Here is a 14,202-nt window from a genome sequence, read left to right as displayed (position 1 = left end):
TTAAGACTCATTTTATTAAAATAATGACAAGTCTTCTAATGATGATATGGGTGTTAAAGTGTCCGCGTCTTTTTTTTCTCGTACATATATGTGTTCTTTCTGCGTCTAATCCTTCCACCAAGTAGGGACAGCTTACGACTTATTTTGAATAGATATTATATAATTTCAATTTGATTATAAATATAATAATCTAAAAATTTAGAAATAAATTTTTAAATTTGAAGAGTTTTAATCCTCTTAAAGGGGTTATGAAAGATACCAACCAAATTAAAGGCTTTAGTTTATATTTCCTTGGTTATTGCTCCATATATAAACTATAGTAAGCATATACTGTATAGTAAAACATGATATTCCCTAGTTGTTCTAAGCTTATCTTTTGGCATTTGCCTATTAAATGAGTTATTGTTGAGGCATTTAAATGTCTGAATCATCTCTCCAAACTCTCTCATTAATTCTCAAAGCCATTTCATTTCCTCTTCATCATCATCATCGTCAACAAAGGAAATGGAGAATTATAGACTCAGGTTTCTGTGGTTACCTTTGGGGTTTTTCCTTCTTCTCCTCGTCTGTGCTAAAGCTGAAAGTAAGTAATCTTAATTTCTTTTTTTTTTTTTCTTTTAATTTTAAACTTATGAAAATAATAATAATAATAATTTTGCTTTTTATTCTGCTGATGATGATCAGACCCTTTAAAAAATGTCAATCTGGCTCCATTTTGGCAGTGGAGGAGCGCCTGGGACTGCTTGCAAAATGTAAACTTCTTCATTTTTTTTATAAGCATCTTTTGAAATTATTTATATTATAAGAAAATAATTCAAATAATATTTATATTTTTAAATTTTAAATAAATAATTTTTAAGATAATTTTAAGTATGACTATGTTGAAGGTTTCTAAGTTTTTTTAGTCTAGTGATTAATTGATACAAATTTTGGTGAATGATTTTATAGATCTCTACAAATTGTGCCACAAATATACACCTAAATGGGGTGTTGAATATAAATGGATCTGCGCTTACGGACTTCTGCGCTGGTGGGTGCGCAGAACACACTCAGAATGTCCTTACTTGTATTTATTATGCCAAAAGAGATTTCTGGTTCGCAAATGGAGCCACCGTTAAAAACATCACTGAAACCATTCATCATGGATGCTCTACCAATACAAGTGAGTTTTTTGCTACTATCTCAAACAAGTGCATTATATACATGGAAAATACTTGTCTAGACTCGGGTTCATCATGGATTAAAGCATAAATAAATGGGTTTTTCATAAAAAAACAAATTGATATCCACATACTATGTTTTGAAATTAATTTGATTTATTAAAAACAGTCTGATCTAAACAATTTTTGGATCCACTTTGCACTTGATCTAAAATGATTAATTCAAATTATTTAATAATTTCATGCTAACTATTATATACAATTTGAAATTACCGTATTCCATTAATATTAATGTCTCACATCCAAGCAGGATGCTAACCGATATATCCATAATATATAAAATGTTTTGAAATTGATGTAATCCATGATGTATGAGGTCGATTTAAAAATTTATATATATATATATATATATATATATATATATATATATATATTAGATATGTGGCTTAAACTCGAGATTTTATTATTAGAGAGAATTATTATATTAATAATTTTTTTTAATATATATCGTATTAATAAATTAAAACTCATAATTAAGTTTGTGTTTAGTAGAATGCAATTATAAAATAAATAAATAAAAATTTTAATTTGAATAATAAACTGAGTTTTTTTTTTTTTTTTGAGGTGCAGGTATTAATACAGATTTCAAAAGCAGTGCAATGAGGGTATACCAAAACCTATTGGTTCCATTGGTTTCATCTATAGCAACAATGCTCATAGTTAACATCTTCCACATGTGAGGGTTTTTCAGTATATTGGATGTATCCCACAATAAAATCTATAATAATTTGGGAACTTTTCTCTTAAATAATGTCTCTATTCTATTCTGTAATCTCTTAGCGCTTATACATGCAAATTTTATTTTATTTTTCTTATGAAGACAGGTTTTTTTTTTTTTTTTTTTTTTTTTTTTTTTGTATTTGGCTATATTGGGAAGAATCACACAATAAATCTATAATTACTGGGGAATTTTTTTACTAATACATTAATCTCTTAACTGGTAACTGCAGAAATTTTAATTTATTTTAAAAAATAAAATAAATAAATAAATAAAAAAGAGAGAGAGAAATTGGTTGAAAGATCCAGCTAAGAGTATGCAAACTATTTTTTAACCACTAGATTAGTTTAAATTAAAATTCGTGCCGGTGTTAATTAAGGCTATAGATAATTTTTGAGATTTCACAGAAAAATTATATCGAGTTATATCGAAATCAAAAAAGAATTAATGTTATAAGACTAGAATTGTATGAAATCAAATTTATTTAATTATTTAATTTTGATTTTGATTTTAATTTCTTATTAATTGAATCAAAACTATATCAAAAAATTAATATTATATATATTTTTAAATAATTTAACGATGTTATGATTATATTATGTAATTTCACTAATCCATTTTATATATTTTCAATATGATTTTAATATTTATATTATTAAAATTATATAATTCGAATTCAAATCTTAATTTTTTAAATCATTAAATAATATACAATAAAAAATTATAAATAAGTAAAAGTATAAACAAAATAATTATTTGAGATTTATTCTAAATTTAATAAAAGTTTAATTTATCTACTCCTTTGATTATTTTTATATTTAATATTATCTAATTACATTTATAAATTAAATTATTCATATAATTTAAATATAATTCCCTCTCTTAACTGTTAAATAGTTATTAAAAATATTATAAAATAATCATATAATCTAATTAATTAATAAAAATTTCTAATAATATAATTTAAATAATTTAAGTAGTTAATTATAATTTTACCTATCCGAATAAGTTATATATCTATTTGAGAATTATATAGAATATATATTAATATTGATATTGTTATTGTTTAAATATTAGTATTATTATTTTTATAATTATTTTGATATCAATTATTTATAATTTTAAAATAATCATAATAATATTTAAAATCAAGATTTGTAATGAAATTAAAATTAAAATTAAAAAAAAAAAACTGTACCGTTTAGAATCGTACCGAAATCGTACCAAAATTTAGTTTAAATTTTTAAAAATAAAATAACTAGAGATTATGTTTCAGTTTTGGTTCTTAATCAGAATCGTATCAGAACCAGAATCAAAACCAAATAGTCCTGTGTTAATGTAATAAGTTGCTTCCATAAATTTTTTTTGAAAAATTTATTTTAACTTTACATTTTGTTAAATTTTTTTACGTACAAGTAAGTTTTTATTATTATTATTAAATTAAATAAAAATATTGAATTCTAAAAATAGATAAAATTAGTTATAAGAGGTTGTATAAGCCTTTTAAATTATAAAAATAAATTTAATACCTTTTACCGCACATCAAATAAATAAATTAAATATTTATATTAATTTATGTTTATATTTAAAATTTTAAATTTAAATAATAAAATTAAATATTTTTAATTTGTCATGATTATAATTTAAAAATTAAAATAAATTTAAAAAATCAAAAATAAATTACAATATACCTCCAAATATTTGTATTAATAAGATAAATTTAATTTAAACTTAAATTTAAGTACATTTTATATTCATTATATATAATAAGTATTGTATAATAATGTGCTTGAAAGGAAACTATGCTGCGAATCTGAAAGAAAGAAAATGTGAGATAGTTGGCATCTACAGAAATCATTCCGACACTAAGTCAATAAACTGAATAGAAGGGCAAGTGTAGTGAATTGCTTAGAACTCAAGAGTAGTTGTATAAGAATGTGTACCTTGATCTCTGTGTTCATCAGTCTTTATACTATAAGAAGGTGGAGTTGGCTATAGAATCTCTTAGAAATCTTACTAGTACCGGCTAGTGGTTAAAGGATCTCGCGATTATAGACATAACGAGGATGTGCTAGATTATATTCGCTAACGATAACTTTATTTCATGAAAGACTTGACTGGTTTAGAAGAGGATGAGTCTTGACATTCTGAACATTGAGTGTTACGATGTCTTAGCCTTCCTTCTTATGGGTGAGACTTCTGTGACCGCATGTCATAGTTTATTAGAGTCTTGCCACGTGGCCCTGTCATGCAATGACAACCCATGATACACTTTGGGCGAATATTATATCATATCAAAAGTCTCCCGATCGGTCTTCAATTTTTTAGATTCAAAGCTTACAACTGTTTTCCATGGTTTTGGGACTAACACCCAGTCAGCCTGGCAATTATCCGGTCATGAGCCTGGCGAATACCCACCTTGTGGTACCAGTATAAAATACCTTAAAAAATTTTACTAACGGGACTAACACACAGTCATAGGTCTGAAGGATACCCACCTTGTGGTCTTGGCATAAAATACCTTAGAGAATTTGATTAACGGCACTAATACTCGGTCATGAGCCTGGCGGATACCCGTCTAGTGGCTTTGGCATAAAATGTCTTAGAAAATTTGATTAGTAGGAGTAACATCCAGTCATGGGCCAAGCAGATACCAACCTTATGGTCTTGGCATAAATGCCTTAGAGAATTTTATTAACGGAACTAACACTCGATCGTTAGCCTAACAGATACTTGCCTCGTGGCCAGGGCATAAAACGCCTTAGAAATTTTTATACATAGGGGACTAACATCTAGTTGTTAGCTTGGGGGATACCTGCCTTATGAACATGGAATAAAATGCCTTATAAATTTTTATACATATAGGATTAACACCCGGTCGTTTAGTCTGGTGGATACCCGCCTTATAGCCTGGGTATAATATGTCCTAATTAACGGGACTAACACCCGGTCATGAGGTTGGCAGATATTCACCTTATGACTTTGCCATAAAATACTTTAGTTAACGGGACTAACACCCAGTCATGAGTTTGACGAATACCCACATTATGGCCTGGGCATAATATGCCTTAGCAATTTTTATTAACTAAGACTGACACCCGGCCATGAGCATGGAGGATATCCGCCTTATAGCCTGGGCATAAAATGTCCTAGAAATTTTTATTAAATGGTATTGACACTCAGTCGTGAGCCTGGTAGATACTCGCCTTGTGGCCTGAGCATAATATGTCTTAGATAACAAGACTAACACTTGGTCGTGACTCTAGCTGTAATACCAGGTTAAACTCCAGCGTCGAAATTCTAACCTTCCGACGGAATCCCCGTTGGAATCCAGAATCTCGAAGCTGGAATCTCCTTAGAAGGGTAAAATAAGGTTTTTATAAAATGAATTTGAAAATTTTTGGGTTTTGGTGTTAAAAAGAAAGAAAAGAGTTTTGAAGGAAAATCCCAGGTTCGACCGCCGAACCTTCAAGTTCGACCGCTGAAGGTGGTTCCTCCATGCTGCCGCAGGCCTTTCTTATTCGGCCGCCGAAGGTGGTTTATCCAGCCACCTATAAGAGGCCTTCAGCCCGAAAATGAGAGAGCTTTATCTCCATTTTCGGGGAGAGGTGAGTCATTGCCCTCCCTTTGTTGTTCTTATTGTTTTTCCTTCAATCTCCTCAGAAAATTCATGAGTATTCTTTTATTTTTGAAGATTTGAGTTCAAATCTAAAGTTTTAAACCTTGGAGACCTCCGGAGGCCATTTTACCTCATCTCCAAGTTGGGGTTGCTGTCACCTTTAGATCTCCAAGAGGTAAGTCTAGATCTTTGCTTTTCCTATGTTTTAAATAAGTTTTAAGAAGGGGTTAAGGGTTAATAATGCATGAAATGGTTAGATCTAAAGTTTTAGGGGCTCGTTTAGGGGGCACGTTAGGCTGCCGAAGGTCTTTGACCAGGCCACCTATAAAGAGCCCCCAGATCGGAAATGGACGAGTTTTCTCCCCATTCTCGAGCTCAGGTGAGTTTTTGTCCTCCCTTGGCCGTTTTCACGTTTTTCTTCATTTCCTTCATGTTTTTATGAGTTTCATGGTTGTTTTGAAGAGTTTTCAAGCTTAGATCTAAGTTTTGGGAGCTTGGAGACCCAAGGAGTAGTTTCCTCCCATCTCCAAGTTAGGGATCACACCACCCCTCGATCTCCAAGAGGTAAGTGTAGATCCTCGCTTTCCTTGTGTTTTAATGAAGTTTTAAGTAGGTTTAAAGATGTTTTGATGATTGAGTATGGGTAGATATGCATGTTTAGGTTTATGTGGGTTTTATGCCCAATGTATGCTTATGCCTGTTTATGTATGTTTATGTGATGTTATAATGAAGGTTCAAGCTAGTTTATGCATGTGGGAGAGTGTATGCATGATTGGGAGAGAGCAAGTGAGGTTTTGAATAGTTTTGATGGTTTTGGCTTATGTGGGTCATAAGCTATTTATGTATGCTCTATGAGATTCTTTGTTGGAGTTTAAGCTTGTTTAAGCTCCTGTGTGCATGGTTAAGGGTTTATGTATGTTTTTGAGAGGTTGGGTGCTTGTTTTGGGGTGTTTGGAAGGTTTGGGAGGCTGGTATGCATGCGAGGCTGAGTTCTGGATGAACTCAGGTTCGGCCGCCGAAGGTAGTTTCGGCCGCCGAACCTGCCTGTGGATGCATGGTTTGGCCACCTAACCTTGCCCCCGAAAGTTGAGTTTTGGCTTGAAAGCAGACTTTCGGCCGCCGAAGGAAGGTTCGGCCACCGAAAGTGCCTGACTTTCGTCTCTGGAGTGGGACTTTAAGCCGCCGAAGGTGCCGCCAAAAGAGCCCGAGTTTCGTCTCTGGAGAGAGGGTTCGGCCGCCGAAGGTGCCGCCGAAAGTGCCCTGTCCAGCCTTTTCATGGTTTTTTTCTATGCATGTTTTGAGGATGTTTGAGGGCGTTTTTGGGTAGTTGTTTATGAGTTGTTTGGAGTGTGTTTGGCACCTCATTCGAGTCCACCTGTATAGGATTGGACCCGAGGGACCGAGGAGGCCATCAGTGTTAGCAGTTGCGGAGTCAGTTCAGCGTCTGCCAGAGGTGAGTAGAACTAAACTTAATCTTTTATTTTACAGAATTCAAATGCCTAAAGCATGTTCATGCATCATGTTTATATGTAATAGGTTGATTGCACTAGTTACACGAATATGACGCATTCAATTATTTACTGTTGATGTGGATGGACCAAGGCGACCCCAATAGCCCTAGCTATGTTATGTTAATGAAGTCCTGAGGAGCCCCTTGAGGGCCGGGCATAATGAAGTCCTGAGGAGCTCGAAGGGCCGAGCATAATGAAGTTCTGAGGAGCCCGAAGGGCCGGGCACCATGTTATGTTACAGTCATAGGGAGTTTTGGTGGTCATGTCCAATCCGTTATGTGAATTGTTTGTGCTGTGACGCATTTCATGAAAGCATGTAATTAATGAACTGTTGTCTTTATTTCTACTCACTGGGCTTTTTAGCTCTCCCCTCTCCCCTAACCCCAGTGTTGCAGGTTTGAAGTCGTTCGGGAAGTCTCAAGAGTTAAGGTTGTGCTTGTAATAGATTAGAGTTGTGTGGACATGTAATGTAAACTGAGATAATGTATTGTAAGATAATGAATTGTAATGCAAGTATAGTAGAGTTGTGTTATGTATTAGTACTGTGCTTGGCCCTAAGACTTGGTTAGTCCCTTTTTAGTACATGATGTATGTTATGTCAGATGTTGAGTTGTGTTTGAACTAAACTTGTGGCATGTGTTGTTTACCACGCTATGGTTTTTATTGAGGACCCCGCAGGAGGTCTTATGTTTGTGGTTTGATGTATGCACAGGTTAGGTTCTAGTTCTTTGGATGTGATTCCAGCTTGATGTATGTTATGTTGACCCAGCTAGAGTTTTGATGAGGGCTCTAGTAGGGGGTTCTTTATGTTTCCAGTTATGTTGCATACAGGTCAAGCTCGGTATTTACATTAGATGTTACAGTTTTTATGTTAAGTTTTGATCATGTATGGGATTTGACCAAGTGATAGAAGGTATGTTTGGCTTGCTATGGGTCCCGGCGGCCTTAAGCCGATCTGGATCCTAGCGCCGGTAGCGGTTCGGGCCGTTACAGAGGGGTATCGGTTTTCGGGTCGTTACAGTTTGAGTTAGATTGATAATGAATATTTTCTCTTGTGTTGTTTTTGTTGTTTCTTGTTGGGGATTAGGCTAGTTTTTATGTCCCTTATGCATGTTTGAGTGGATATGAATGTTTATGAGTAGTTGGGTGTGACGTTCGGAGTGTTTGGTGGCTGTGTGCATAGGGCAGAATCGGGTTCTGCCTTGCTGGAGAACCCAGGTTCGGCCACCGAACCTGCTTGTGGAGGCAACCTTTTGAACGCCTAACCCGCCTTCGAAGGTTTCAAATTTCGGATTTGTATGGAGTTTAGGCTGCCGAATATGCCCCCAAAAGTCCCTGACTTTCGGATCTGTGAGGGACCTTCGGTAGCCGAACTTACTGCGAAAGTCCCTTGCCCAGCCTTTTCTTCTGCTTGTTTTGTATACATGCTTTGGTATATTTTAGGAGATTTTTTGGGGAGTTGTTTAGAGTCTGGTAATAGTTATGTTTGGTCCCTCATTTGAGTCCATCTGTGTAGGATTGGACCTGGGAGACCATAGAGGCCTGCAGTGATATAACTGCGTCAGTGTTAGGCGAGCGTCAGCCAGAGGTGAGTAGAACTGAACTGATCTATTATTTTAAAGAAATCAAACTTTTTAAGCATGCTCATGCATCAAGAATACCATAAATATGTATTAGGTTGTTTGCATTAGAATTCACGAATATGATGCATTGCATAATTTACTGTTGATGTGGATGGATGTTGGATACCCGGCTAGAGTCCGGCATCGAAATTCTACGGTCCGGTGGAATTTCGGATGTTGGAACCCTCTAGAAGGGTAATAGATATGTTTTTCTAAAGCATTTTAGTATGTTTTCATGTTTTAAAGTGTAAAGAAATGAGTTTAACCCGTCTAGAGCAAGCTCTAGTAAGGGCCTTTGTAGTATAGAGTTAGTGCATGCACAGGTTGAGCCTTGGTATAGAGAAAAGTTTTATGTTTTTACAGAAAATGTTTGATCATGTATGGGATTGTATAGGTGCATAGTGAGTACAGCAGGCTTGCTACGGGTCTCGGCGACCTTAAGTCGATCTGGATCCTAGCACCGGTAGCGGTCCGGTTTCTGGGTCGTTACAGATTGGTATCAGAGCCCTAGGTTCATATGGTCAGACCTATAGAGAGAGCGTCGGGCTCATAGAGGTTATAGTAGGTCAAGCACAATAGGAAATCATGTCTACTAGGATAGGATGTTGAGTCCTGTCTATTTGATGATGTGAAATGCCATGATGTATGCATGTGCATTGTTGATATGTGATGTTTATATGCTGATGTATGCTGTTATGTGTTGTTTTCTAGAAAGTTAAGATGAGAGGAACTCGTCGATCTGCACGATTGACTGGAGTCCCACCTGAAAGTGAGGGTACAGCTGCTCGTCCTCCTGCGTTGCCAAGGGCAATGTCTCAGAGATCAAGCAGGGAGGGTACATCAAGGGACCAGAGAAGGTCTTTTGACGAGAGCAGAAGAGGAGCAGAAAGAGGAAGGAGCTCTGATGAAGTAAGGGAGGCTATGGATGTTGATTAGAGAAGATAGGAAAGCATGGGTATGGACAGGTCGGAAGAGGGTATGGGAGAGTCTCAAGGAGGCGCTCAGGTCTCGGGGTTTGGTTATCCACCCCACTATCCACCCTTTCCACAGGGTCCGGGGTATCCGATGGGGGGTACGTCGGATTACTCTAGCTTTGCCCCATATCCTACCTACATGCCTTACATGCCTTATCCTCCTTTTTACCCACCATATCCCATGTATCCACCCTCACCTTTTCATCCAAGTACAGCATACCTTGATCCAAGTAATACAGTACCTCCTCCACCAGAACCAGATCCAGTAGCCCCTGTTGTCCAAGTACCTCAACCTAGCTCAGCTGGGGGAAGTAAAGTGAAAATGACAGAGTACCTGAAATTGGATGCTCCCAAATTCAACATGGGAGACGATCCATTTGAGTACCTCAGAACGGTTAAGATAATAACCGATGAGTTAGGAGCTGATGATAGTAGAGCCATTGAGATGGCAGGGTTCACACTGAAATGCAAGAAGGCTCGAGAGTGGTTCAAGAATTATATGGACCCCAGGTTGGACAGCATGTCGTGGGAAGAGTTCGCCAATGAATTTGCTGGGTAGGCTTTTCCTGACAGTTCCAGGGAGATGAAAGTCATAGAATTTGAGCAGTTAAGGCAGACTGAAGAGATGAGTGTTGATGAATACATAGATAAGTTCCTGGAACTGCTACAGTATGTGGGTCAGGCTTATGACACTGACCAGAAGAAGGCAAGGAGATATACCATGAGACTGCATCCCAGGTATTCCTCCTTGATTCTTCCAGCAGAGAAAGAGTTTTCACTCTATTGTGGATGCCGCCAGGAAGATGGAGGTGAGTGCCATTATTCAGGAAACAGTTAAACAGCAAGTGGCATAGTCTTCGGGTTCTAAGACCCCCAGTGCAGCAGCTTCTGGCAGTAGGAAGGGAGAAAAGTTTAAGGCTAAGAAGGGCAAGTTCTGGAATAAGATCAAGTCTAGTCTGGGAATGGGTAGTGGCTCAAGCTCTGGCACAGGCAGTACAGTGTGCACGAGATGTGGGAGACCGTACAAAGGAGTTTATCGATTGGGATCCACAGCCTGCTTTAAGTGTGGGCAGGAGGGACATTTTGCTCGGGAATGTCCTCAAGCGACCTTTATGGCACCATCCCAGCAGATGAGCTCAGGTAGTGTGGCTCAGCCAGCAGCTCCAGCCATGCCTCAGAGCAGTGGCAGAGGCAGAGGGAGAGGGTTAGCCTCTTCTTCAGCAGCAAGTTCCCGAGGTGAAGGTCCGGTAGCCCCAGCACGAATCTTCACTGTGACACAAGAGGAGGCAAACACGTCGAACACAGTGGTGTCAGGTAACCTTATCATTGGGTGTTCCGAGGTGTATGCTTTAATGGACCCCGGTGCTTCTCACTCTTTTATTGCTTCTAGAGCCGTAGAGAGGTTGGGTCTGATAGTCTCTGAGTTGGAGTGTCCTCTCTGGGTCAATGGACCCAAATGTGACCCATCAGTGGCAGATTTAGTCTGTCGTTTCAGTCCAATATTCATAGAGGGTAGATGCCTTCCAGCTGACCTAGTGGTTCTAGATTTGACGGATTTTGATGTCATTCTAGGGATAGATTGACTATCTACACATGGAGCTACCTTGGACTGCAGAGACAAGGTAGTTAGTCTCAGAGATCAGGATGGGTCAGAGTGTGTCTTCAGAGGAGACAGAAGGGGGATACCTAGAGGTTTGATCTCAGCCCTTCAGGCTCGTAGGTTACTTAGAAGGGGTTGTCAGGGGTTTTTAGCTCATGTGAGAGAGCTAGATAATTAGGTTAGGGAACCAGCTTCAGTCCCAGTAGTCCGAGAATTTCTAGACGTCTTCCCAGACGAGCTTCCAAGACTACCACCTGATAGGGAGATAGAGTTTGAAATAGAATTGTTGCCTGGTACCAGACCGATCTCTATTCCTCCCTACAGGATGGCGCTAGCAGAGTTAAAAGAGCTGAAAGAGCAGTTGCAGGAGTTGGTAGATAAGGGTTTCATCCGCCCTAGTACCTCACCTTGGGGTGCTCCAGTACTGTTTGTCAGAAAGAAGGATGGATCCCTCAGACTTTGTATCGACTACAGGCAGTTGAACAAGGTCACTACCAAGAATAAGTATCCCCTACCTAGGATCGATGATCTATTTAACCAGCTAGCTGGAGCAGGTTGTTTTTCTAAAATAGATCTGAGATCTAGGTATCACCAACTGAGAGTCAGAGAGGCAGATGTGCCAAAAACAGCTTTTAGGACCAGATATGGGCATTATGAGTTCTTAGTAATGTCGTGCGGGTTGACTAACGCCCCTGCAGCATTCATGGACCTCATGAACAGAGTTTTCAGCCAGTATCTGGATCACTTTGTTATTGTCTTCATCGATGATATCTTAGTGTATTCCAGAGATGCAGAGGAGCATGCCCAACATCTGAGGACAGTTCTGCAAACCCTTAGAGAGCATGGCTTGTATGCTAAGTTCTCTAAGTGTGAGTTTTGGTTTAGGAGCATTTCATTCTTGGGGCATGTGGTGTCAGCAGAAGAGATGGAGGTAGACCCCAAGAAGATTGAGGCTGTAGCTAACTGGCCTAGACCCACTACAGTGACAGAGATTAAGAGCTTTTTGGGTTCAGCAGGTTACTACAGGAGGTTCGTTTAGGACTTCTCAAAGATAGCTGCTCCTATGACCAAACTGACTAAAAAGAATCAGAGGTTCGAGTGGTCGGACCAATGTGAAGAGAGCTTTGAAGAGTTAAAGAGAAGATTAACATCAGCACCAGTGTTAGCTCTGCCCGTCAGTAATGAGGACTTCACAGTGTTCTGTGATGCATCTAGAGTGGGATTGGGTTGTGTTTTAATGCAGAATGAGAGGGTGATTGCTTATACTTCTAGACAGCTGAAGAAGCACGAGTTGAATTACCCCACCCATGACCTAGAGATGGCGGCAGTTATCTTTGCACTCAAGAAGTGGAGGCATTACCTTTATGGGGTTAAATGCGAGATCTTCACCGATCATAAAAGTTTACAGTACATCTTGAGCCAGAGAGAGCTGAATTTGAGGCAGAGAAGATGGGTAGAACTGCTCAGTGACTATGATTGCAGGATCCAGTATCATCTGGGTAAGGCGAATATTGTAGCAGACGCCCTAAGCCGGAAATCACTTGGCAGTTTGTCCCATATAGCAGCAGAGAGAAGACCAGTGGTGATGGAGTTTTATAAGCTCGTCGACGAAGGGCTATAGCTAGAGTTGTCTGGTACAGGTGCTTTGATAGCACAGATGAGAGTGACACCAGTGTTTCTGGAGCAGGTGGCTCAGAAACAGCATGAGGACCCTGAGTTAGTGAAAATTGCCAGGATTGTTCAGTCAGGCAACAGTGCAGAGTTCAGATTTGACAGCAAAGGGATCCTCCGCTATGAGAATCGACTATGTGTACCAGATGACATAAGTCTGAAAGGAAACATTATGAGGGAAGCTCATAATGCAAGGTACAGTGTTCACCCTGGAGCCACCAAGATGTATCAGGATCTAAAAAGGGTGTATTGGTGGCCAGCTATGAAGAAAGAAGTGGCACAGTTTGTGTCTGCCTGTGAGATTTGCCAAAGGGTGAAACTGGAACATCAGAAGCCGGCTGGAATGCTTAACCCACTGCCGATTCCAGAGTAGAAATGGGAGAATATAGCTATGGATTTTGTAGTGGGCTTACCGGCAGTGTCCAACAGGTTAGACTCCATATGGGTGATCGTGGACAGACTGACTAAATCTGCTCATTTCATCCCTGTTAGGAGTACTTACTTTGTGGATAAGTTGGCACAGCTTTATTTGGAAGAGATAGTAAGGTTGCATGGGGTTCCCATATCTATAGTGTCAGATAGAGGACCTCAGTTCACCTCCAAGTTTTGGTGGAGTCTGCAGAGTGCAATGGGCACAAGGTTGGATTTTAGCACTGCTTTCCATCCATAGACTGACGGACAGTCAGAGAGGACCATCCAGACCATAGAGGATATGCTCAGAATGTGCGTGTTAGACTTTGGCGGTTCTTGGAGGCAGCATCTACCTTTGGTGGAGTTTGCCTACAATAACAGTCATCATGCTAGCATCGGGATGGCTCCTTATGAAGCCTTGTATGGGAGGAAGTGCAGATCACCTGTTTGCTGGGAAGAAGTAGGAGAGGCGGCTCTTGCAGGGCTAGAGCTAGTGGAAATCACCAGCAGGGTAGTGCCCATGATCAGAGAAAGAATCAGAACTGCTCAGAGCAGATAGAAAAGCTATGCAGATGTTCGCAGGAAGCAGATCGAGTTTCAGGAAGGTGATATGGTATTGCTGAAGGTGTCTCCAATGAAAGGAGTGGTTCGGTTTGGAAAGAAAGGTAAGCTAGCGCCATAGTACATTGGACCCTTTGAGATCTTGCAGAAGATCGAGAATGTGTCGTATAAGCTGAATTTACCTGCTTCCATAGAAAGAATTCACCAGGTGTTCCATGTTTCTATGCTACGGAAGTTTGTGTCAGATCTGAGTAAGGTTCTTAGTGAGCCTGATGTAGAGATCCTTGGAGATCTC

At 38.7% G+C, this 14,202-nt stretch overlaps 1 protein-coding gene across 1 annotated transcript; it reads left to right on the top strand.

The window, feature by feature from the left end:
* Positions 1-426: 426 nt before the first annotated feature.
* On the top strand, positions 427-1,968 carry LOC122722130. Its single transcript, XM_043952039.1, has 4 exons — positions 427-583; positions 685-752; positions 949-1,162; positions 1,791-1,968. The coding sequence occupies exons 1-4, from the start codon at positions 505-507 to the stop codon at positions 1,898-1,900; spliced, it is 471 nt and encodes a 156-aa protein (XP_043807974.1). The 5' UTR covers positions 427-504; the 3' UTR covers positions 1,901-1,968.
* The last annotated feature ends 12,234 nt before the right edge of the window (positions 1,969-14,202 follow it).

Source organism: Manihot esculenta, chromosome 2, assembly GCF_001659605.2.
Source record: "Manihot esculenta cultivar AM560-2 chromosome 2, M.esculenta_v8, whole genome shotgun sequence".
Taxonomy (NCBI): Eukaryota; Viridiplantae; Streptophyta; class Magnoliopsida; order Malpighiales; family Euphorbiaceae; genus Manihot; species Manihot esculenta.
Note: the sequence above shows the minus strand (reverse complement) of the source record. Positions and strands in the feature narration are given on the sequence as shown.